Here is a 25,141-nt window from a genome sequence, read left to right as displayed (position 1 = left end):
AGAACCCTAAGAGAAGCAACCAAGAAGGGCCTGGAAGTTACCACCAGACTAGGCAGGACACACTACATCTGTTTTCAGCCTTCCTCACTATGGAAAGTTGTAAAAAGGTAAAGGGACCCCTGACCGCTTCTGGCGAACCAGAGCAGCACACGGAAACACCGTTTACCTTCTTGCCAGAGCAGTACCTATTTATCTACTTGCACTTTGACATGCTTTCAAACTGCTAGGTTGGCAGAAGCAAGGACCAAGCAACGGGAGCTCACCCCATTGCGGGGATTCGAACCGCCAACCTTCTGATCGGCAAGCCCTAGGCTCTGTGGTTTAGACCACAGCGCCACTTCTGTACTTCTAATTCACATTATAGTAAATCTTTCTAAATTTGCACCTATGCAGATACAAATTAGCACATGCACATTTTATGCAAACAATTCCCCCACTTAGTCCTCTTTTGGATTGATCGGTTTCCTCTCTTTCATTTATTATTATTTTTTAGGACGATCCTTCCTTCCCCTTAGATGCATGCTGTACTTTGGTGGGCAGCCACACTGATCAATTAATCTGTGTCCCCAAGACTAGAAACACGACTGGGCTAAGAAGGAGGTAGCCACTGGGGTACCATCCAGATGTTGCCATACCCATCGCCCCTGACTATGGGTCATACTGACTGGGGCTGGTGGGAATTGTGGGACAATTCTATGATCTTACAAACATATGGGAAGCACCACATTGGCTACCCGTGACCTAATACTAAAAACTGATGTTTATCGGCAGGGGAAAACAAAAAACAAGGCAGGTTTTACAGTTTCTTTGACTGATAATATGGGGATACAATCAACTGCCAGTTGTCTTCTGTGCAAGCCCCACTGAAAAGGACATCTGTGGTCGCTGGAGTTTGCTTAATGAAGGAAGTTGGAGCAATGATGATTGCCAAAGGCTGGAAAACTGATTTGGACTTAACTATGGTCATTTGGTGCACTCGTATCTGGACATTAGCCCTCTTGGGAAAAATGATTTATGCAGTTCGTAAAGCCTGTAGGAACTCTAGGAAGGCCACATTTTAAACAACATGGATTGCCTTTTTCTCAGTTATCAACGAATTGACAGAGGGGAGGAAGTCTTCGTGAACTAACGGGTTTCTGGAGACATTTCTCCACCAACTAGACCAGTGGTTCCCAATCCGCTAAGTACTGAGGACTGCCTTGTTTTTCAAAAGTCAAACCATGGACTCGCTACTTTCAAAAAATGTTATATCTCTTTGGCAGTTTTTGTTAGGTGAATGGCGCCACAGCCCCCCTGGGTGGGTTATGCAGATCCCCTGGGGTTGGTGGGCTACCAATTGGGAACCACCAGACTAAACAATTACTGTCAGATCCAGGATACTTCTCCTCCATTTTCCTCCTCCTTAAACTTTTTTCTGCTCCTACTCAAACAAGAGTACCTGTACTATTTGTTCACTTTATTGAGAAAGCAATAATACGTTGTTTTTAAAAGAAGCTAGCACATGATTGCACTTTCCCATAGGAGAAATCTGCCACTCAGATAGATAGATAGATAGATATTTTTCTAGAAAAAGAGGTGCCAGATCTCACCATGAACACCTCCCTTATTCTCTTGTAATGGCAATGACGCCCACCTGAGAGGTGCCATAACTGAGTTCCAGTGAGTTCCGGCTGAAAAAACAGTCCTGGATATACAGCTATATGGCACTCAACCTAAATGGGATATGGTCAAAATAGACTACAAGGACAGCACAGTTTTCTGGTCTTAGCTGAATAAAAATTCAATGCAAGAAAGGCGGGGGGGGGGGCGGCAACTGTGCACATGACAGCAGGAGGGAGAGTGAGTTGTCATGGCCCACTAAGAACCTGCACCACCCTTAAAGAGGTCAGATGGTCAAGTCTGCACTGAGTCTAACAGTTTGTGGGTTTCAATATTTGAGTTCATTTGGCCATTAGCCCATACTGAAGGTCACAGGTCCACTGAAAATGCCTGGAATTTCCCAACAATAATTTAACTTCCCTGCTAGCCACAAAATAAGGTAACTCTTTGATAACATTCTAACTACGCCAGGCTTCAGCAATGTCTAAGGAGTATTTGAACAGACATTTCCTGAAAACGGATCCCCACTTGTATCACAAACAAATCATTTACAGCACTTATCTCCTTGAGCTTTCTACATTCTGGAACTTGAGCCCATGTGAAACGCGCAAAGAATTTTCCACAGTGAGCCATTGTCATATTTTTTTTTTACAATATGGTGAAGAGGACAATATGTATTTAGCCCCAAAAATTGGTATCAAGGATGGGAGGTGTAGTCTAAAAATATTTAGAGGGCACCAGGTTCAGGAAAACTGATGCAAGGTATCAAGATGTGTTATATAACCCATTGAACATCAAAATTATTAGGCATCGACACCAGCATGCGTGTTGGGCTTCATTTTTCTCATCACCCATCAACAAAAGATTTTGCTACTGGCCTCAGAGAGGGAAGGAGGAAGACAGCTTTGCAAAATGAGTTATCAACCCACAAAAATGTTTATGAGGCCTAGATATATCCATGACTCATTTGTAGGCTAAAGGAAGGGGAATCAGCTCTTGTAAAGCTTCCCTGCCCAGTTGCTGGACGCTGTTGCAAGTGGCTACTTCAAACACTAGGTCAGGATTCTTCCTTTTTGCCTTTTTAAAAGTAAAACCTTAAAGGCTTCAAAGTGTTCCAGGTGGCCTACCGTAACCATAGCAATGCAAACAACACCAAAACTGGATTAAGGATCTTAAATAGCAACCAACCCTTAAAAAATCCAAGGACAACCTGGTGCCTCCTCAAATCCCTGCCCATTGGCCATGCTGGTCAGGGCTGGCAGGAGGGATGTGTGTATTGATGATATACAATGTCCAGACTCTTTATAGTCAAAAGAACTTTACATTCATAAGCATATAACTGAGGAGAATCGATTTACAATCCCATGTTTTTTCACTTTGTTCCTTATAGAGAGCTCTTCCTATTAACTTTCAGGGATCTTCCTCTTTGTCTATTTCACTTCAGACAGATCACAGTAACACACACTGTCCTCATCACTATCCAGAGAAGCCTCTCTCAGCAGCCATTCTCCTCTCACAGAGAGAGAACAGAAAACAGTAAAAAAATGACAGTTACTGGAATAACAGTCACAACAGAATGGAATGCCTCTCTCATGTGATTCACAGTCAGCCAATCACATGAGAGAGCTACTGCCAAAGGAAAAAACCCATGCTAAAAATACACAGCAATTTGAAATAAGCAAACATTCCCATTTCAGGAAATTAAACCATTATCAGCCCAGCTATATGATTGCCAGGACAATGGGAGTTGTAGTCCCAAACATCTGGAGGGCACCACGCTGGCAAAGGCTGTTTTAGGTCCTATTTCTGTGCAATTAAACAAAAAATGCTTTCCCGCTAAGCGGCATTCAAACTGGAGGCAGATAAGGCAACTGCTCACCTCCTGTGTCTCTTGGATAGGCATCAGAGGAGCCATAATAAAATATCCAAGCCCTTCAATCTGTGACACTGATCTGAACTTAGGTTTCCCCATGAGGGGCTCAAGAATCATGTTGCCAGGCAGCAGCAGATCACCATGTGGCCTAAATGTTTGATAACGAGATTTTGGTCCCTACACAGACTCATTAAAAGGATGTATCACATGGCACCACAGTCTCTGAGCAGATCCTACATGATGGTATGAAGCCTCTGTTCACTTCCGTATCCATGCCTCAAACATTTCATGCTTTAATGAAGCTGGTTTAGCATACAAACAAATTTTAAAACAGTATTTCTCGGAATAGCCAAGCTCCTACGACACAACTCTTTAGATCCATCAACCTAAGAATGCAAGTGAGAGGCCCACAGAGCTCTGTCCCTGTTATGTACTGAGTTGAATAGGATTCAGAATGCAGCAGTCTGATTGGTCCTAGAACAATAGGGTCTAGAATGCAGCAGTCTGATTGGTCCACAGGAGCCACCCAATCCAGCTCCAGGTGGAAGTGAATCCGCAACCTGATTGGCCTACAGGTGAATCCCGGAATTAGCCAATCACGTGGGGCCCATTGTGTAAAATAATGTATATAAAGCAGACATTCTGGGGGAACTTCTATTCTCCTCACCACTATGAGATGAATAAAGAGCATGAAATCCACTCTCGACTCCGAGTATATTTCAGTCCCTAATGCACCCGGGATTAGCCAGGCTACCTGCAGGCATCACTCTTTTCGCAGAAGGAATCTGGTCCACTCCCCTTCCCTATGACTTGAAACACAAGGAAAGAAAGCCCTGTTGCTGTTGGCATCTGAAGAGACAATGGAGTGCGCCTCTGGGATTGGAGCCAAACTGCTGCATTAGTGACCTTCTGGTGCGCAAGCCTGGGCAGTGTGTAGTATGGGGGTCCTGGGATGCCCTCGGCCTCACTGATGTGGTCCAAAAGAAAGCAGAGCAATACATTTGGCACCAGCTTGGCTGCAGGAGTTGCCGGAAGGAGGCATACAAGGTGCCTTAGGGACTCCCCTCCAGATTTCTGTAGCCCTTTCTTTCCTTAGCCCTTTCTTCTCCCAAAGATATCCTGCAAGGCAGCAGAGATTTAGGATCAGAGTTTCCATCTCCTAGATGGGCTACCTTCTGAGGTTGACGAGCCCCGTCTGCCCTTCACTTCCCTCTAAAGCAGGCATAGGCAAACTCGGCCCTCCAGATGTTATGAGACTACAATTCTCATCATCCCTGACCACTGGTCCTGTTAGCTAGGGATGATGGGAGTTGTAGTCCAAAACATCTGGAGGGCCGAGTCTGCCTATGCCTGCTCTAAAGCATGTGCAGAAACCGCCTTCTTGACCATTGGACCCACTATTGGTCTCGTCCACTCGTTCACATACAGGGGAAGTTCTTAACTCACCGAGAGTTTGAGACCCATTGGCTACCCTCACTTGGTTTAGCCGGCTAGTCAAAGCCAGTCCTGTGGTGTGACAGCTGTCACATGCTGACTTCTTCTATGAGTCACAGGTGAGAACTGAGTGCAGGGTGGGGACCAAAGGTACAGAAACTACCCCAGAAGAAGGACAATGTTTCCCTCATCAGAGGCACTAGCCCTCCCCTAAGACCCCATACACCCCAAAGTATCTGTTTAATCAGGGGGTGGAAGCGTAAAGCATTGCTGTACAGTGGTACCTCTGGATGCGAACAGGATCCATTCCGGAGCCACGTTTGCATCCTGAAGCAAACGCAACCCGCGTCTGCGGGTTGCAATTTGCCACGTCCAAGCACAACGTCATCTTGAGCGTCTGCGCATGCAGCAAAACCCGGAAGTAACACGTTCCGTTACTTCCGGCTCGCCGCGGAGCGTAACCTGAAAATGCTCAACCCGAAGCTACTTTAACCCGCTGTGGGTTAAACCAGAGCCTAGGACTTGCCGATCAGAAATTTGGCGGTTTGAATCCCCGCAACGCGGTCAGCTTCCATTGCTCGGTCCCTGCTCCAGCCAACCTAGCAGTTCAAAAGCACGTCAAAGTGCAAGTAGATAAATAGGTACCGCACCGGCGGGAAGGTAAACGGCGTTTCTGTGTGCTGCTCTGGTTCGCCAGAAGCGACATAGTCATGCTGGCCACATGACCCGGAAGCTGTACGCCGGCTACCTTGGCCAATAAAGCGAGATGAGTGCCGCAACCCCAGAGTCGGTCAGGGGTCCCTTTACCTTTATGCCTGTATTACTTAAACCAGGAACCTGTAGTCCTCCAGCTGTTAGAGGACTACAACTCCCATCAGCCCCAGCCAGCAGTCAGGGAAGATAGGTGTTGGAGTCTAGCTCCTATGGACCCAAATCAATGTCTCAGTGGGAGGTACCTGGGAGCCCCACGTAAGCTGCTCTGAGCTTTCCAAGCTACAGCAGAAGTGCAGGCATAAATCATGCCCATCTCCACCATTCCGAAAGGATGATGTCTGCATGCAACCCACGTGCTAGCAGAAGCCTCATAACATTACCGCTGCCAGGATGTGAACAGCTGCTCTCGGAGTCAGCCTTTGGCAGCTTTCGCATGTTTAGATTGGCCCATCCCTCAAAGCTCCTTCACTGCTCAGGAAATGTATGTTACCTTTTAACACAGCAAACACTGATTAAGAAAGAGGGGGCCGCAAGTTCAGAAAAACCGAGTGTGTTACGCTTTGGAGGCACTCCTGATGAGTGCAAAAAGAAAAGAAAAGAAAAACTGCTCTCCACATATGCACTTAATTGTTCTCACAAGGACTGTAAGTGCAGGTAGCACATGCACAAGTGCTTTCAAATGCTTCACAGATTAGCATCAGGGGGAGCAGAGGGCATCATGCAGAAGTCTGGAATCATCTCAAAGAAAACAAAGAAAAAGAATTAACGCCAATCCTTCAGGATTTAAATATTTTCTCAATTCTCTTTTCAGCGCTCACTCCTTTTTTCTTTTCGTTTTTTAAGGGAACACTTCCTTAGCCCTGCAAAGCCAATGCAATTGTTGACATCTGTCTGTATCGGGAGACAATGGGGGAATGGACCTTTGGGGTTGAGGTCCAATTGCTGGAAGATGGCAGCACTTACTGTGGCTGTAGACACCGAATGCCACAGAATTGCAAGGCCTCTCCTCCTTCCGGAGGGGAGGTGATGTGGGCGGGAGACGACTCCCGCGTCATGCAGGGGGCATAACGCCCCCTGCCCCATCCACATGGCTGGCGCGTCACACCTTCCGGTTGAGCACCCAGTCGGGCGGCTTGGTGGGGGCGTGGTTTGCTGCTCAAGACGCAGCCGTGCCAGCCATTCGGCCCATTTCCTCATCTTAACGTCGCGAGTCACCCACCCACCTCTCCGTTAGGGCTTAGCTTTCTATTGACCTTGCTATGGACCTATGGTTGGTCGCCCAGGTTGCCCAGAGGGCCTGGTAGGAATTTTTCCAACTGGCATTAGGCCTTTTAGTTTTTTTGCCTACCTCGTAGCAATCGTCACAACTTTCTTGGTATTGGGCGGTTAGGCATTGGAATGTGTTGTTGGCGTGTGGAAGGGCAAGGTGTAGTCATCGCCTACCCCTTCAAATTCCGTTAAAGGAATCCGGTGGTCGTGAATCCTGTCCGATGCCTGTGTGGCGGGGGGCCATGGCACGACCCTCGGAGTCATCAGGGGAGAGCTTATAGTTCTATTAGCATCAACAGGCTCCCCCTACTGGTGGTTAATCCCCTCTTCAGACTCACCCCTCTTCGAGTGGGTGGAGTCAAATCTTCCGTGGTTCAATGCCTAAGCCAATACCTTCTCACTTGCTGTAATCAATAAAGTTGTGGCCTTTTCTCGCCCATTAACCTTATATTCTGTGTCAACGTGTCTTTATTCCACCAAGCGGGGATCGGGTCCTCGAACCACAAAAGGTCGTTTCACACATTTCCCAATCTGTGAGGTTTTAAAGTGAACATCCAGAAATGCACAGTGCAAATGTACACAACAGAAACACATTTATCAGGAAACCGTGATTGGCTACAATGATCCGCAGCATGCAGATGGGTGGAAAACCTGTGGTTGCCTTTGTGCAATGTGTGAGCTATTCCCAAGAATCCAATCAATGGGACTGGATTCAGAGAGCCATAATGTACACTGTTATCCTTTGGGGCCTGGCTCAAGCTATAAAATGCTCAAACATGCTCTTGATATCAATTAGGTGAAAAGAAAAAAATGTGGCCAACTCGGTGTCAGAAGCGGAGTGAAACTTTAGTATTATTATTCCCGCGTTGGGGTTCAGTGCAAGTGAAGACTACTACCCTGTGCAAAAATTAGCCTGTTCAGTCAAGTCTTAAGTTACAAGTGTGTGCAGCCCATGCATTTTCCAGTAATATGAACAGATAAACTAAACACAGCCAGACCCAAAATTTAACTCTGATCTCTGGAACACTTCCTGAGATTTCAAGTAATCTAGCCTGACAACCTTTCTCAACTTGAAATTAGACCTGCCCAGATCAATCAGGTCCTGCCTTTTGTTCTTTCTAGCTTGCTTATGGAAAAGTCAATATATGCAGAGAGTTCCTACCCATAGCAAACCCAAAACCCTTTTGCTGAAGAACTGACTGCTGGCAAGCTGACAGCATTACATAGCGAAGCCTTGCTTGCTGAGACTTCTCATTCGGATCACAAGGTATGAATTACAGCCAGAGAAAATCAAGTTGTTAAGGATGAAATTGCCTTCACAGGAAAGTCTGGGTCCAGTATATTCCAAACCAATTTATATCACAGATGATTTTTATTTTTTTGGTGGTATGCCTAGAAGAAAAAAGGCCTGGTCCAACAGGGCAGGATTTGAACCCGAGCTACATTAGCATTCAGATTCCATCCAGCTGTAACCCCGTCAGATGGAACCAATTTTGAAACAAAAACTGGTATCCGCTCTTTTGAAAGATGATGCCAAATATTCAGTATGACTCATTCTTTCAGCAAGAACTACAAACGGACAGCCCATTTTTGAAAGTGGCCTCCATGCATATGACCCAGGAACAGTGTCGGAAACTGACATATTCTTAGGAGGGTCCCTTCTCCAGTCTTCAGAAAATACCTGGAAGTGGGGAGGCAGAAAAAGGTCCTCCTTTCCTTCCACTCTGCAGTTTTAACCCAAAATCTTAGGTGTAGTACTGTGGGCCCAGAGCTCAGAAACTGCTTGCGCTAATGAAATTCCCTGTCGCAAAATGTGCCTTAGAATAGTGGGAGTTTGGAACACAGCCTGTGAATTTGCAGGAAGCATCCTTTCCATGAACCAGAACCTACATGTGGGCACAGTGCATACAGTAACATAAGATGACCCTGCTGGATCAGGCCCCAGGTCCAGCTAGTCTAGCATCCTCCAGATGTTCTTGGGCTACAAATCCCATCAACCCTACTCTAAGGTTACCAGACGTCCCTGTTTCCTGGGAACAGTTTACAAATCAGTCCCCTTACAAAATCCTATCATTCCTATTGAAGTTGAAAAGTGTTCCCAGATTCATTGAAAAAAATCTGGTAACCTTTCCCTAGTCCACACATCCAATGGCTAGGGATTGTGGGAGTTGTATACCTGAAGGAGCGTCTCCACCCCCATCATTCTGCCCGGACGCTGAGGTCCAGCGCCGAGGGCCTTCTGGCGGTTCCCTCAGGGAACCAGGCAGAGGGCCTTCTCGGTAGTGGCGCCTGCCCTGTGGAACACCCTCCCAGCAGATGTCAAAGTGATAAACAACTACCTGACATTCAGAAGACATCTTAAGGCAGCCCTGTTCAGGGAAGTTCTTAATGTGTGATATTTTAGTGTATTTTTGGTTTCTATGGAAGCCGCCCAGAGTGGCTGGGGAAACCCAGTAAGATGGGCGGGATACAAATAATAAATTATTATTATTATTATTATTATTATTATTATTATTATTATTATTATTATTCAAGAACATTGAGAGGGCACTATGTTACCTATACTCTTAGCCAATGCCTTTTATTACAACTAACAGATTGGAGAAAAATAATTTAAAGACAGAGAGAGAGAGAGAACCTGATGATTGTTCAAACTAAAATTACTTTCCATCATGTTTTATTTAGGCCTGCATTGTTGTATAGGGATGAGCAATCCAAGTATGTGACCTGCAGGTGTAACTTGTGTTTATATTCTATGAAATGGCTGTGAAAAGCAGCAGCAGCTTGGAATTCAGAACCCCACAACCAACCATAACAAACATAATTTGATCACATGGAAGTCCTGAGCACCCATTTGGAAAATTGAATTTGGAATGGGAGAAGAAGAATGCAAGATAGATACCAGCCTCGTGATATGAATGAATGCTGTTGAACCTGATTCACCACAGAGGTTAAGATGACCTGGTTCTCCCACTCACCAGTGTAGCTTGTTGAGTCATGATCCTAGCTGTTCCCAATAGCTGTGCACTGCAACTTGGCTGAACCTCTGAAATTCTGGACCCGTGAATATCTAGAAATGGAAATGGCGCAATCTGCACCGGGGTAGGGAAGAGATGTGGCTAGGTAGCTATCTGGGAATGCGCTATATTGAAGCAGCGTCTCCACTCCCATTGTCCAGCCCAGACACTGATGTCCTGTTCAGGGGTCCTTCTGGCAGTTCCCTCAATGTGAGAAGTGAAGTTACAGGGAACCAGGCAGAGGGCCTTCTTGGGAGTAGCACCTGCCCTGTGGAACGCCCTCCTACCAGATGCCAAAGAGATGACCAATTACCTGACTTTTCAAAGACAACTGAAGGCAGCTCTGTATCAGAAAGTTTTTTATGTTCAATGTTTAGTTGTGTTTGTATGTTATCATGGAAGCTACCCAGAGTGGCTTGTGCAACCCAGTCAGATAGGCAGGGTACAGTGGTACCTCGCAAGACGAATGCCTCGGAAGACGAAAAACTCGCAAGACGAAAGAGTTTTTCGTTTTTTGAGTTGCTTCGCAAGATGAATTTCCCTATGGGCTTGCTTCGCAAGACGAAAACGTCTTGCAAGTTTGTTTCCTTTTTCTTAAAACCGCTTGAAGAGGTGCGGTTGCGACTTGATCGTGCTTCGCAAGATGAAAAATTCGCAAGACGAAAAAACTTGCAGAACGAATTAATTTCATCTTGCGAGGCACCACTGTATTATTATTATTATTATTATTATTATTATTATTATTATTATTATTATTAAACCAGGTCCCTGCAGCCACTGGGACTGAACCCTCTGCTCATTAGCTGATGAGTGGAGGGTTCCATCCTGCTGGTACTGCTTCTCCAGCACATTCCCTTCATGAAACACACTGCTGAAGCAGATCCCGCTGCCTTATTCCATACAGTCGTACCTCGTTTTGCCGCCGGGATCAGTTCTGGAGCCCTGGCTAGCCAAAAAGGACGCAGGGCAAAGCACCGCGTCTGCGCATGCACACAGAACAGTTTCCGCTTCTGCGCATGTGGCAAACCTGGAAGTAACCCGTTGCGGTACTTCCGGGTTTGCCGCGGACATTCGCCAGAATGGACACTAGACAAGGTGGACACTAGACAAGGCGGACATTTGCGGAGGTATTACTGTAGTTAATACCATTTCCACTGTGTGTGTGTCTCCTTCTTGCATACTGGGACAAATGAATTGTTTTAAGAGCAAGCTACAGTCAAGCAATGTAGTCGAGATCATAGCGCTGGAAGAGTCCCAAGGCTCATCTAGTCCAACCGCCTGAGAAATAGACATTCTGTTGTGACGAACGTAACTTAGGCTTAAGGTGCCATTTGGCACCTAGCTTATATGTATATTAATTTCTAACACTGGAACAAACACAGATGACCTTCCAAGACAACCAAATATGCAAGACGTAGAGTTGGGTTTGGATGTTAGCTAGTTGCACTTAAGTCCTATGGCGCTGTGGTCTAACCCTCTGAGCCTCTTGGGCTTGCCGATCAGAAGGTTGGCGGTTCAAATCCCTGTGACAGGGTGAGCTCCTGTTGCTCTGTCCCAGCTCCTGCCAACCTAGCAGTCTGAAAGCACACCAGTGCAAGCAGATAAATTGGTACCACTGCAGCAGGAAGGTAAATGGTGTTTCCGTGCGCTCTGGTTTCCATCATGGTGTTCCGTTGTGCCAGAAGCGGTTTAGCTGGCCTCATGACCCGGAAAGCTGTCTGTGGACAAATACCAGCTCCCTTGGCCTGAAAGCGAGAAGAGCGCCACACCCCATAGTCGCCTTTGACTGGACTTAACCATCCTGGGGTCCTTTACCTGTTTTTAAGTCCTATGGGAACTAAGTTGCATCTAATTTAAAGCTGCATCCAAACCACCGTCTGTAAGTGCAGTTTGCCCTACAAAAGAACTTTGGCTTACCTTAAATCCTCGCTGCTTTGCCCCCACACGGTTCCCTAGAGTCTACTATTAATTTTTAACATGCTACATTTTTCAATTTTATGGGCCAGTTTCAGAGGGATCATTTCAGCACAGTGGTTCCTGCCTCTGTGCAAAGGAAGCTGGAATAAATAAGCTTTGAGTCTGCTTCCAGACCGATGGATACCACAAGGTGTATCCAGATGTAGACAACAGTGCGCACTCTAAGTGGTTAAGAAAGGACTGCACTGTCAGAGGAAGTTCACCTTTGTTGAAACCAAAGCAACACAGCGTTCTTCTCTCTCACCGCCTCAATAACCAGCCTCTTTCGGTTTGCTCCTTTAAGTAGCTTCTCTGTTACTACCTAGAGCTATGATAAGAGCAGCCATCAGTTTTTGAGACACACACACTGTCCTCTGTCCAAAGCCACAGTCAAAGTCGTATTTGTGCTCCAAATTGCTTGTGTGCTGCTTGCTTGTAGCCCAGCTCCTCTCCCTAATCTCTCTGCTAAATATCAAATCCTGTTGCAAGGACCTGTGTCAGATATACCACCAAAAACAAAATAAAAATAAATCACTGTGCATCTACCCACGTTCCCCTTGGGGCTTAATTTGAGGCAGAGCTCTAAACTTAGTTTAACACTAGCATACAGACTTGCGGAAAATACAGAGGATGGTTGAATTTGGCAGAAACCAATCTATGAAACTGCCTTATACTACTGCATCAGGCTGCCCATTCTACCCAGTCCAGCCTTTCCATATTTGATAGAATCATAGAATTGTAGAGGTGGAAGGGACCCAAAGGATCATCTGCTCCAACCCCTAAAATACAGGAATCTCAACTACGGCATCCATCCTCTGCTTAAAAACCTCCAAGGAAGGAGAGTCCACCATCTTCCAAAGGAGCCCGTTCTACTGTCCAACAGCTCTTACTGTCAGAAAGTTCTTCCTGATATTTGGTCGGAATCTCCCTCCAGAGCAGGAAAAAACAAGCTTGCTCCATCTTCCATGTGACAGCCCTTGAGATATTGGAGGACGGCTATCATATCTCTTTTTTACCCAACTCCTTCAACCATTCCTCATAAGGCTTGGTTTCCAGACCCTTGATCATCTTGGTCTCATATTCCAGCTTGTCAATATCCTTAAATTGTGGTGCCCAGAAATGGACACAGTATTCTAGGTGTGGTCTGACCAAGGCATAATACAGTGGTACTATTACTTCCCTTGATTTGGACACTAGACTACTGTTGATGCAGCCTAGAATAGTGTTAGCTTTTTTTTTGCTGCTGCATCATCATCACACTGTTGAGTCATGTTAAGCTTGTGGTCTACTAAGACCCCTAGATCCTTTCCACATGTACTATTGGCAAGCCAGGTGTCCCTCATCTTATACTAGTGCAGCTAGTTCTTCCTGCCTAAGTGCAAAACCTTAAATTTGTCCCTATTGAAGTTTGTTTTGTTATCTTGGACCCAGTTCCCCAATCTGTTGAGGTCATCTTGAATGCCCTCCAACTTGTTGTGGATTGCAACTCCCAACATCTCCGAACCAGTTGACCAAGCTGCCTGGGGCTGATGCAAGTTGGAGTCCCATAACATCTAGAGGACACCGGGATGAGGAAGGCTAGCACAGCACTCTCGAATCTGACCGCCTCTAGCCCTCCCTGAAACCTTTTAACTGGAGATGCCAGGAAATGAACTTAGAATTTTCTTCATCTAAGGCACGTACTCTAGTAGGGTGTGTGTGGCCTGTAGAAAGTCTCAAGGGCCACCCAGAGAGCTCCAAAGAGCAGCATTTGGTCCCCAGGACCAAGGTTCCCAATCCCGGCTCCAAGGTATCACTTCTTTTGGAATAGCCTGTATTTTACTCTTGAAATAGGCTTCCTCAACATCTAGAGGGCACCAGGTTGGAGGAAAGCTGCTCTAAATAGTAATTCCTATCTGTTCCTCAAATTAAACCAAGGACAGGCTGAAATTACCCATCAATTATAGTCTCACCTCCAGGGAACGATTTGTGCTCCATGGGAAGGCTTGAAGTTGCACAGCTAAAAGCAGCTGCCTCTCGGTTTAGCAATGGCAGACAAAACGTGCAGAGATGCCCTTAAATAATACATCGAAACACAAGATTTTAAAGTCCACCACGGTGCACACATTTCATGCATTATTCCTTGACGGCCACATTTTTTAAAAAGACGCTACAGCTGATATTTTTAGCCGGCTTCGCTGCTCTCCAGTATAGTAAAAACGAACAGCAAAATTTGGGCTTTAATAATATATGGGGAAGGCGCAGCTGATGGTTTTGTATATTTTGCACACTGCTACGGGCTTTTCGAAGATGTGCAATGGGACACGGCGTGGCCTTAAGGTATTATGCTCTGCCGGACAATTTTCTCTCTGCCAGGCCTTGGTCTGCTATTTTTAAAGGTTGTGAAGAGATTCCTTCCTTTATTTATTTTTTCAGTATGGACAATTGACACAGGGTTGTGTTAATTACAAATGAGGCACATGTTGGTAAGCAGAAGACCTAACTAAATGCCTTATACAGTGGTACCTCGGGTTACATACGCTTCAGGTTACATACGCACCCAGAAATAGTGCTTCAGGTTAAGAACTTTGCTTCAGGATGAGAACAGAAATCGTGCTCCGGCGGCGCGGCAGCAGCAGGAGGCCCCATTAGCTAAAGTGGTGCTTCAGGTTAAGAACAGTTTCAGGTTAAGTACGGACCTCTGGAACGAATTAAGTACGTAACCTGAGGTACCACTGTACTGAGTCAGATGATTGGTCCAGCTAGCTCAGGGTTGCTTACAGCACTGACTGGCAGCAGCTCTCTGGAGTTCCAGGCAAGGGGCCTTTCCCAGCCACTACCTAGAGAGGCTGAGCATTGAATCTTGGACATGCAGAGGAGATGCTCTGCCACTGAGCTAAACCTCTAAACGTCTTGCGCCATCCTTGTACCTGCACAAAGACACAGTACTGATGGCAATTCATCTACTGTTCATCTGTGCTGCCAGGGGGTAGCTACTTATTTACTTATTTACTTGCCGCCTATCTGACTGGGTTACTCCAGCCCCTCTGGGCAGCTTCCAACAAATTAAAACACAATTAGACATCAAACATTAAAAACTTCCCTATACAGGGCTGCCTTCAGATGTCTTCTAAAATTCAGATAGTTGTTTATTTCCTTGACATCTGATGGGAGGGTGTTCCATAGGGTGGGTGCCACTCCGAGAAGGCCCTCTGTCTGGTTCAATGTAACTTCACTTCTCGCAGTGAGAGAACCGCCAGAAGGCACTCAGTGTCCAGGCTGAGTGATGGGGGTGGAGACGCTCCTTCAGGTACACAGAGCCAAAGCTTGTATACAAGGCCAAAGCCCCTCCATACCTTAAGGAACACCTCTCCTCTCCATACAAACCAACCCGGACCCTGCACTTGCCACCCAAGGCCCTTCTCTGTGTCCCCCCTCCCCCAGAGGTTCAGATGGTAGCAACATGAGAACGGGCCTTTTCTGCGGCCAGCTGAATAATATTCCTCTTTACACAGGCCATTATATGATCTATGGCCTGTTCAATGTGCTGGGCTGGGGGGAGTTTGTTATTATAATTATTATTGTGCTGTGTATTACTATGCTCTGATGCTCTGTATTATTTTTTTATCATTACATTGCGTCCATTATGTTCAGCTCTCCTGGATCTTTGGATAAAGGGAGGTACAGAAATTGAATGAATGAATGAATGAATAACAAGAGGAGGCTGGAAACCTGAAGCACAGGTTGCAGGCACATCAGTGCAAGCATGTAGTCACCTGGACCTTAACCCCAGCAGCCTACACCAGAATTCCTGTTGTTACGCAGCTCACATTCTACAGGTGTTGGGAGTACATTTCTCCATAGGTTTTGGAGCAGAGCCCTGATTAAAATGTTAGCAAGTCAGCTTTTTCCAGGACAATATTAATTGTTCAACCCCCCTCCTTTCCCCAATGTCATCTATGTCAGGTTATATTGAAGCCTGCCCTAAATTCTTGAAACAGGTCAGAAAAAAGTCTCAAAATAAATACAGGACAGATTAGCCTGCCAACTTCATTCAGCTGGTCTTATGCTGGTGACCAGTTAGCTAAATTAATGTATAACAGAAAAAGGGAAAGCGGGGGGCGGGGGGCAGGGAGGAAGCTGCTTCATCGTTCCTCCATTGATTACAAAAGCTGGTTGTATCTACACTTGTTTCGGTGCAACCCAGAGCCAGCGATGCTTTAGGTCTTCAGTTTCACCTAAATTCTCCATGCATGCAAAATTAATACAGTAGGATTGCATCTCACACAGATTTTACTTACTCACATCTTTCACATGCTTGGCCAAATTCTTTTTTTAAAGTGTGGGGGGGGGGGAAGTAGGAGCAGACCATCAGCGAAAAGAGGTTTTAAGCTCTCCGCCTTGCTTTCCAGGCTTTGCGCGATCTCGCAGGACCGTTCAAGATCTCGCGACGTCATGCGAACGTTTCCAGAGCTCAGAAAGCTCTTCACCTGCCTTGCCTGTGGGCAAGGGTCACTTAGCTTTGGAAAAGTAGGAAAGGTCTTATGCAGACAGTTGTGGGAGAGCTCAGATAGCATGAGACTCTTAATCTCAGGGTTAGGAGTTCGAGGCCCATGTTGGGTGAAAGACTCCAGCATTGTAGGGGGTTGGACTAGATGACCCTCACGCCCCCCACAAACTCTACAATTCCATGATTTTTTACTTTATGTGCTTCCCGCCCCACACCTCACCCTGGAACGTATGTGATCCTACTGTAATAATTATATACAAATGTCAGGGTAAGAGATGCTGAAAACAGTTTTAGGATTCCTCAGGTTGATAAAACAAAGTTATCAATAATCAGAATGTAGGTTTCCTTTTTTAAAAAAAAAAAAAGGTGGCACTTCTGCTCTCCAGATCATCTCCATAATATTTTTAAATGTGACATATTCAAGTTTTGCTCATCCATAGCATGCTTTCTGAGACCAAAATGCCCAATGCCTAATTGACATCAGGACAGAACTAATACAAAAGGTAAATAAACGCTTTCTAGAAATGGAAAGAGTTACAGCATTTTAAAAAAACCATTCTAAATTCTAAAGTTTGGTTCTGTGGAAGGGAGAAAAAGAAGGAAAAAAACACAGCTCCCTCCCAAACCTGAAGGCATCTAAGGTAGCAATCTGCTGTACTCAGACATAATTTGTTTAATTATCTGCCTTTGCTTTTGATCCGAACATCCATTACCATGGATGAGATATTATTTTTATCTGCATGCGTTCCAAGTGTCTCTTATGCATAAGCCTCCTCTGGTGAGAGCTTGCTTTGAGGGTAGGATTGCTTGTGACCTCAAATTGCATTAATCAATTTGGATGGATGCAACAGCAAAACCCTCCTCTTTCTTTTGCACAAGGGCATAGGAATAGCTGTGCTGGATCAGGCCAAAGACCCATCTAAGAGAGCCAGTGTGGTGTAGTGGTTAAGAGCGGTAGTCTCCTTATCTGGGGAACCGGGTTCGCGTCTCCGCTCCTCCACATGCAGCTGCTGGGTGACCTTGGGCCAGTCACACTTCTTTGAAGTCTCTCAGCCCCACTCACCTCACAGAGTGTTTGTTGTGGGGGAGGAAGGGAAAGGAGATTGTTAGCCACTTTGAGACTCCTTAAAGGGAGTGAAAGGCGGGATATCAAATCCAAACTCCTCTTCTTCTTCTCTAAGTCTAAGTCCAGCATCCTGTTCCCACAGTGGCCAACCTGACACCTGTGGGAAGCCCATAAGCAGTACCTGAGCACCACAACACTTTCCCACTTGTGATTCCCAGCAACTGATAGCGAGAGGCACACCGCCTCTGATAACGCCAGGTGTGTTGTTCTTTTACCACATTCCACTCTGGAAAATTCCCACTTTGTGCTTCCCTATAGAGACAACTGATAGAACTCATTGGCTTGGCGTCTATGGATTATCACAAGAATTACCATACCAAGCTATATAATGTCTCTGGAAACTCACAAAGAGCACATGGCGGAAACACAGGAAGCTGCCTTATACTGAGTCAGACCAGTTGTTCCATCTAGCTCAGATTGACTGGACCTGGAGAACCCGGCGGTTGAATTTTGGACATTTGCATGCAAGGCAGGTGCTCTACAACCAAGCTACAGCCCTTCCATAATGGTGATGGCTTGACGTCCCTGGAGTCCCACACAAGACCACGGCCCATAGAAATGCCTGGGTAAATGACAGTAACTGTCATGGACTGTCTGGGTGCAGAGGAGTGGTGGGAGGCACCAGATGGGGAACCCCAAAGGGAACCCCCAGGGGAAGAAGGTTCAGAGCCAGGGGATTGGTGGTGGGATGACGAAAAGTGGTCAGAGGGAGCAGGCTGGGAGGAGGAGGTGTCGGAAACTGAAGAGGCAACAGGGTTTAGTGAGCAGGAAGAGGCTGGGCCAGAGAGCAGTCCAGAATCAGAGGCAGGAAAGGAAGGGGGCTAGGAGACAGAGATTAGGCATGCTGCTGAAGAATGCAGGGAGTCTCCCCCTCCTGCTGCAATGAGCAGCTCCCCTCCTAGAACATGCAGAGAAATGAAGAGAGGAGACCAAAGAGAGGCTAGACCAGGGGTCAGTAAACTTACTGTGCCTCGGGCCAGTGTCTCCAGCGCCAACTGCTCAGTGGGCCGGAGGGCAGTGGAGCGCGTGCACACACACTATTTCTGGCATGCTTCCAGGTCAGAGGAGCGCCAAAAATAGCTTGTGTGCATGTGCACGGGCCTCCTCCGACCGGAAATAACGCTTGCACATGCACAAATAACGCTTGTGCATGCGCACAAGCTATTTCCGGTGCTCCTCCGACCCAGAAGTGGAGAGCCACGCAGCGCAGAGCTGGTAAGAGCGGGTGGCGGCAGCAGGCAGCGGGGGTTGCTGCGGGCCGGATAAACGAGTCCCTCGGGCCTTATCTGGCCCGCGAGCCTTAATTTGGGGACCCCTGGGCTGGACGAAGGAACCTCGGGTTGCTTGGAAAGAACCTGGGAGAGGAAGCATCTTAGAAAGTGCTGGGATGGTGGGGACCTTCCGTCCTCGCAACTGCTCCATTGGGGAGGTGTTGCTGGAATCACCAAACCTGGGCTGTTTTGTTTCTTTCTTCATCAGGTGCTTTATTGTTTTATTGCTAATGTATGCCTGACTCCAGTTTCTTCACAATAACTAACTAGGTGTTGCAACACCATTGCAGCTGTCCATTCTTTCTAGGTTTTTTAAATAACAGTGCATACTAAAGCAGGAGTAGCCACCACCCTGTGCTTCAGATGTTCTTGGACTACAGTTCCCATCATTCCTGACCACTGACCGTGCTAGCTGGGGCTGATGGAAGTTAGAGTCTAGCAACCTATGGAGGGTAACCATACTGGCTGACCCTATGCTACAGGATCAGGATTTCAAGGAATGTTATGCCAATAATGCGCTTGCCAGCAGACCAGGTACATCATGTGCCCATTCCTAGTAGCAATCCAGATCAAAGGAGCCCCTTTTTTGTCTCCAAATTATATGCATCTAGTAGATTTCTGGCTGCTTTTGATCCTTTTGACAAAGGCATAATGTTTCAAGTTAATAAGGCCAGAATGCAATATTTCAAAAAACACACACACAAAAAAGCACACAATGGTTGCCACAGGAGAAAATTAAGCCTACCGAGCAAAAACCTTCTCTGACCTTGGCATGGGCACAAGAGAATAGTTACTTTTAGAACCTGTATCAAACTTGTCAAAATGAAACTGGAACAAAAAGTACTTTCCCAACCTTCCAACTTTGTGTACCTATAAAAATGAAAACTACTTTCAAGAACTGGGAAGAAATGAAGAAGTTTGCAGAGTTATTTGAGTATTAAAAGATTTCTGCCACAAGGGTCTCTTTCCTTAATAGGATTTAGGAGCTAACATTTATTTATTTAAAGCTGGCTGTCAAGGTGGAATTAATAATAATAATAATAATAATAATAATAATAATAATAATAATAATAATTATTATTATTATTATTAATACCCCGCCCATCTGGGAGGCTTCCAACAAAATATTAAAATACAATAGTCTGTTAAACATTAAAAGCTTCCCTAAACAGGGCTGTCTTCAGATGTCTTCTAAAAGTCTGGTAGTTGTTTTTCTCTTTGACTTCTGGTGGGAGGGTGTTCCACAGGGCGGGTGCCACTACTGAGAAGGCCCTCTGCCTGGTTCCCTGTAACTTGGCTTCTCAGAGCGAGGGAACCGCCAGAAGGCCCTCGGCACTGGATCTCAGTGTCCGGGCAGAACGATGGGGGTGGAGATGCTCCTTCAGGTATACAGGACCGAGGCTGTTTGGGGCTTTAAAGGTCAGCACCAACACTTTGAATTGTGCTCGGAGCCAATGTAGGTCTTTCAAGACCGGTGTTATGTGGTCTCGGCAGCTGCTCCCAGTCACCAGTCTAGCTGCCGCATTCTGGATTAGTTGTAGTTTCTGGGTCACCTTCAAAGGTAGATCCACTTAGAGCACATTGCAGTAGTCCAAGTGGGAGATAACTAGAGCATGCACCACTCTGGTGAGACAGTCTGCAGGCAGAAAGGGTCTCAGCCAGCATACCAGATGGAACTGGTAAACAGCTGCCCTGGACACAGAATTGACCTGTGCCTCCATGGACAGCTGTGAGTCCAAAATGACTCCCAGGCTGCGCACCTGGTCCTTCAGGGGCACAGTTACCCCATTCAGGACCAGGAAGTCCTCCATACCTGCCCGCCTCCTGTCCCCCCAAAACAGTACTTCTGTCTTGTCAGGATTCAACCTCAATCTGTTAGCTGCCATCCATCCTCCAGCCGCCTCCAGGCACTCACACAGGACCTTCACTGCCTTCACTGGTTCTGATTTGAAAGAGAGGTAGATCTGGGTATCATCTGCATACTGATGAACACCCAGCCCAACCCTCCTGATGATCTCTCCCAGTGGCTGAATGTAGATGTTGAAAAGCATGGAAGAGGACAGAACCCTGAGGCAGCCCACAAGTGAGAGCCCAGGGTCTGAACAGTCATCCCCCACCACCACTTTCTGGACATGTTCCAGGAGAAAGGAATGGAACCACTGTATAACAGTGCCCCCAGCTCCCAGCCCCTCTAGATGGTCCAGAAAAAAACAAAAAGTTACAGGGTTTAAGCAGGAAGCCAAGGGACATGCGCTTCTTGCAAGCAAATCAGTTAAGTCCATTCCAAAACTTTTGCAGGTGCGAATGTTATTGAAAGCTCAGTTGTGTATGACTGCCTTGAAAGCATCACGAGTACAAACCATGATGACTTCTCAATACAAATGAAGTCTAAAGGGGCCCCTAATCATACCATCAATTTAGGAAGAGACCGAGACAGAAAGCACCTCCAAATACTAAATGCCTTTTAAGTCTGACTGATTACTGTTTCTGCACGGACAGTTCCCGACTGCAAAGCTGTAAGTCCTATCTGTTTGGAGAAATAAATCCTCCCCAAGCCCTTCTTCAGCAGACAGTCTCTAGCTATTGCTTTGTGGGGGGAAATATGCTTGATTTAAAAGTGAAGAAGCATGGCCTTAAAACTGCAGATTGCAGCAAGGAGATGTGTTTCAGCTGCTTGCTAGGAAACACACCAGCAATTATGATCGAGTACACCCCCCTCCCCTGCAATTCCCATTGTTAAGAGTCACCCGTCTCTACTGAATTTAGCTGAAAAAGAGGGATTAAATAATAGAGAAGGAGCTGTGTTAAAAGAAGTTCAGTCAGTTTAGCTGGTAAGGATGAGGCTAACAATGGCTATCGACCACAGTGTTCTCCCTTCACTGTGGGAGGCAGTGTGCCTCTGAATACCAGTTGCCGCGAATTGCAAGTAGGGAGTGTGCAGGAATTTTCTTATGGTCTTAACTCACTGTAAATTTTGACAACCTCAAACATGGATTATATTAAAGCGCCGGGTTCACAACTAGTTTACACACACACACACACACACACACACACACACACACACAGACCCCGTATTTTTCCGTGTATAAGACGAGGTTTTTTTAATTAAAAAATTATGTAAGAAATTGGTGGTCGTCTTATACACGGATATTGTCAGCGTTGGTCTGGTGGGTGAACGAATTTCGGCAACCCTCCCCCAAAAAGCTTAACAACTCTTGGCAATCTCCCCCATTTTCTAAATTTGGAGTCCCCCAAAACAGGGCTCGTCTTGTACACGGGCCGTGTTATACACGAAAAATACAGTATATGTCACAGTTCACGGTGAAATGTGCAAATTACACTCACTGCCAGCGTCAATATTTCCCTTTCAGAGTGTTTCCAAAACTCAAATTCTATTGAGCTGCGTGTGTTTTTAGCACAACCCTTGTAAGGCTGGCAGTGGGAGCTTCCTCCTTGTAGTTTACAGATCACAAGTATGCAAATCTCATTCCTTGGTTGGGAAGTTTACTAAATGTTCTAGAGCTTCATGATGTAGCTTTGCACCCTGCAGATCTTGTCAAATTCATTTATTTTAATTACCATTCCTGCTCTGAGTGATAATGCTCCAGAGATGTCACCGACAGCATAAATAGCTCAAAGGTATTAATGAAAGACATTCGGCTGGACCATTAAAAATGAAATAAATGAAGGCGAAGATTCTAGGCTACTCTCGGGGTCACACTACTTGCTGTATTAAGTAGGGAGCTCAAGCGTAACATGTAGTTTGGTCACCACAGCCTTTATATCTCTGATCAGCAACTGGTCTACCAGGATGGCTGCTGCTTTGGCTGCTGCTATTATGTTTTTACAGTGGTGCCCCGCAAGACGGATGCCTCGCAAGACGGAAAACCCGCTAGACGAAAGGGTTTTCCGTTTTGGAGGTGCTTCGCAAAACGAATTTCCTATGGGCTTGCTTCGCAAGACGACAATGCCTTGCGAGTTCCTGCGGGTTCCCCCCCCTTTTCTAAGCCGCTAAGCCGCTTATCAGCTGATCCGATCAGCAGATAAGCCACTAAAAGCCGCTAATAGCGCTAATCCGTCAATGGGCTTGCTTCGCAAGACGAAAAAACCGCTAAACGAAGAGAATCACAGAACGGATTCTTTTCGTCTTGCGAGGCACCACTGTATATGCACTGGTAGCCACTCAAATGGGTGGGGTATAATAATAATAATAATAATAATAATAATAATAATAATAATAATAATGGCTTAAGCTAAGCAGGCCTGAATCTATGGCTGACTGCCTTGGAATTACAGGCATGCCACCTCAGGTCCCACTATGGAAGAAAAGCAAAACGTAAATGGAAGAAAATACCTGTACTTTTCTGTCTATAAAACACCTCCATGGATAAGACGCCCCCAATTTTGGGGGACTCAAAATTCAGAAAATGGGGGTGGGGGAGAGATGGCTCCGCTTTTTTGCAGAGGATTGCCCAGAGTTTTACAGCTTTTGGGGAGGGCTAATTGCCAAAAATAACTCACACGCAGCATCAACGCTGACAATCACCGGCACCCAGCAATCACCCGCTTGCCACAGTGACAGCCAATTGCGAACAGACCCTTCCCCAGCAAAAAATATTTTACCCGACTGAGAAAAGCTGTCCGCTGGCAATCGCATGCGTCCCAGAACAGCAGCCACCAATCGCGGCAGCCAATCCACAGCAGTGTTTGATGCCGAAACCAATCGCCAACCCCATTAGAGAAGCAGCAGCCAATCCAGAGCAGCCCTTCTAGCAGCCAACAATCGTTGGTGACAAGCTCCTGCTTGCAGCTGCAGCCAATCACCCATCCACCCCATTCACTCACTATCCATGTATAAGACGAGGCACGTTTTTGAACATAATTTTAGAGTAAAAAAATCTTGCCTTATAAAAGTCATACCTCATGTTACGTTTGCTTCATGTTACGTTTTTTCAGGTTGTGTCCCGCGACGACCCGGAAGTACCGGAAAGGGTTACTTTCGGGTTTCACCATTCGCACATGCGCACAAGTGCTAAATCGTGCCTTGCACATGCGCACAAGCGCCAAATCGCGCAGCACACCTGCGCAGATACGGCACATCAGGTTGCGGGCTTTTCATGTTGCGAACGGGCCTCCGGAACAGATCCCGTTCGCAACCAAAGGTACCACTGTACAGTGGTACCTCGGGTTACAGACGCTTCAGGTTACATACGCTTCAGGTTACAGACTCCGCTAACCCAGAAATATTGCTTCAGGTTAAGAACTTTGCTTCAGGATGAGAACAGAAATTATGTGGCGGCAGCGGGAGGCCCCATTAGCTAAAGTGGTACCTCAAGTTAAGAACAGTTTCAGGTTAAGAGCGGACCTCCAGAACAAATTAAGTTCTTAACCTGAGGTACCACTGTACACGGAAAAGTACGATACATGCATAGCCTCCAAATGTGGCCTCTCAGCCACGTTCTGCTGCCACAGATGTTGTTTTCTCTTGGCACCTTATGTCCCAAGTTGGCAGCTGGAAGGAGGGAGCAACCAGCAACTGTCGTGGGACCATGTCTGCCCACCCCTTCAGGACAACAGCACCCCACCTTTTCCGATGTGAGTTCTCAGACAGCTTAACTGCTCCATCTGAAACAGAAGCTGCTCCTGCAGATTTAAGCACCGTCTGCGTCTAATGTCTCACTCGGTCGGCAGGAAGGCAGCACCATGGTAAAAAACCGAGTTTGGAAGAGAAGACAACGAACAGAATATCATCATTTTTGCATGGATGAAGCCCCAGATGCCAGTGCCTGTTTCAAAGCTGATGTTTTCCCTCCTCCACTTATTCCAAGGATGAGGAGTGGCAGGTTCCTTCAGTTAACAGATGTCTCTGGAAATGCTATAAACGAGCCCAGATAAACTGCAGAGACGGTATAATTTCAAGGCAGGAGCAGGGAACCTGTAGTTCCCTCAGCCTAATTTCACGCAACATTCTGCAAGTAAGTTAGTTCAGATCAGAGGGGGAGTTGGAAGAGGGGATCTAAAACAGGCTGGTTCACATGTTGCAAGGAACACTAAGCTGTCTCTACACGTGTACAAGTGTTTGTGTGAAAAGGTGCTCACTTGATGACTCAACTGTTGTGTACAAAGGCATACAGCCTCTTTATATTCAGTGCTTCTTTTTCAGGGGGTACTCAAAGCTATGCAGTACCGGCACCTCTTTTTGTTGTTAAAAAGCGTGGCACTTACTTTAACAATTTCATGGCGAGTATCGGCACCTATTTTTCTAGGTAAAAAGCACCGTTTATACTCACTGAACTTTCCATGTGAATAACTGCACGGATATACAGTCATACCTCAGGTTACAGACGCTTCAGGTTGTGTTTCTTTGGGTTACGGACCACCAAAACATGGAAG

General features: G+C 46.2%; 1 protein-coding gene across 4 annotated transcripts in view; it reads right to left on the bottom strand.

Annotated features, from left to right (window-relative positions):
* CLMN (calmin) overlaps window positions 1-25,141 on the bottom strand; it is a 70,147-nt gene that overhangs the window by 31,111 nt on the left and 13,895 nt on the right. The window contains exon 1 of one of the 4 annotated variants that reach the window (XM_083501646.1): window positions 2,976-3,129. The exons of 2 other annotated variants lie outside the window; for them this stretch is intronic. In XM_083501646.1, coding sequence (XP_083357772.1) covers window position 2,976 — 1 coding nt within the window. In that variant the 5' untranslated portion in view covers window positions 2,977-3,129. Of the gene's footprint in view, window positions 1-2,957; window positions 3,130-25,141 lie in introns of those variants that run through there. One more of the 4 variants, XM_083501647.1, reaches the window with a different exon arrangement.

This window comes from Podarcis liolepis, assembly GCF_965112155.1.
Source record: "Podarcis liolepis genome assembly, chromosome: 1".
Lineage (NCBI taxonomy): Eukaryota > Metazoa > Chordata > Lepidosauria > Squamata > Lacertidae > Podarcis > Podarcis liolepis.
This window is presented reverse-complemented; position numbering and strand designations above follow the sequence as displayed.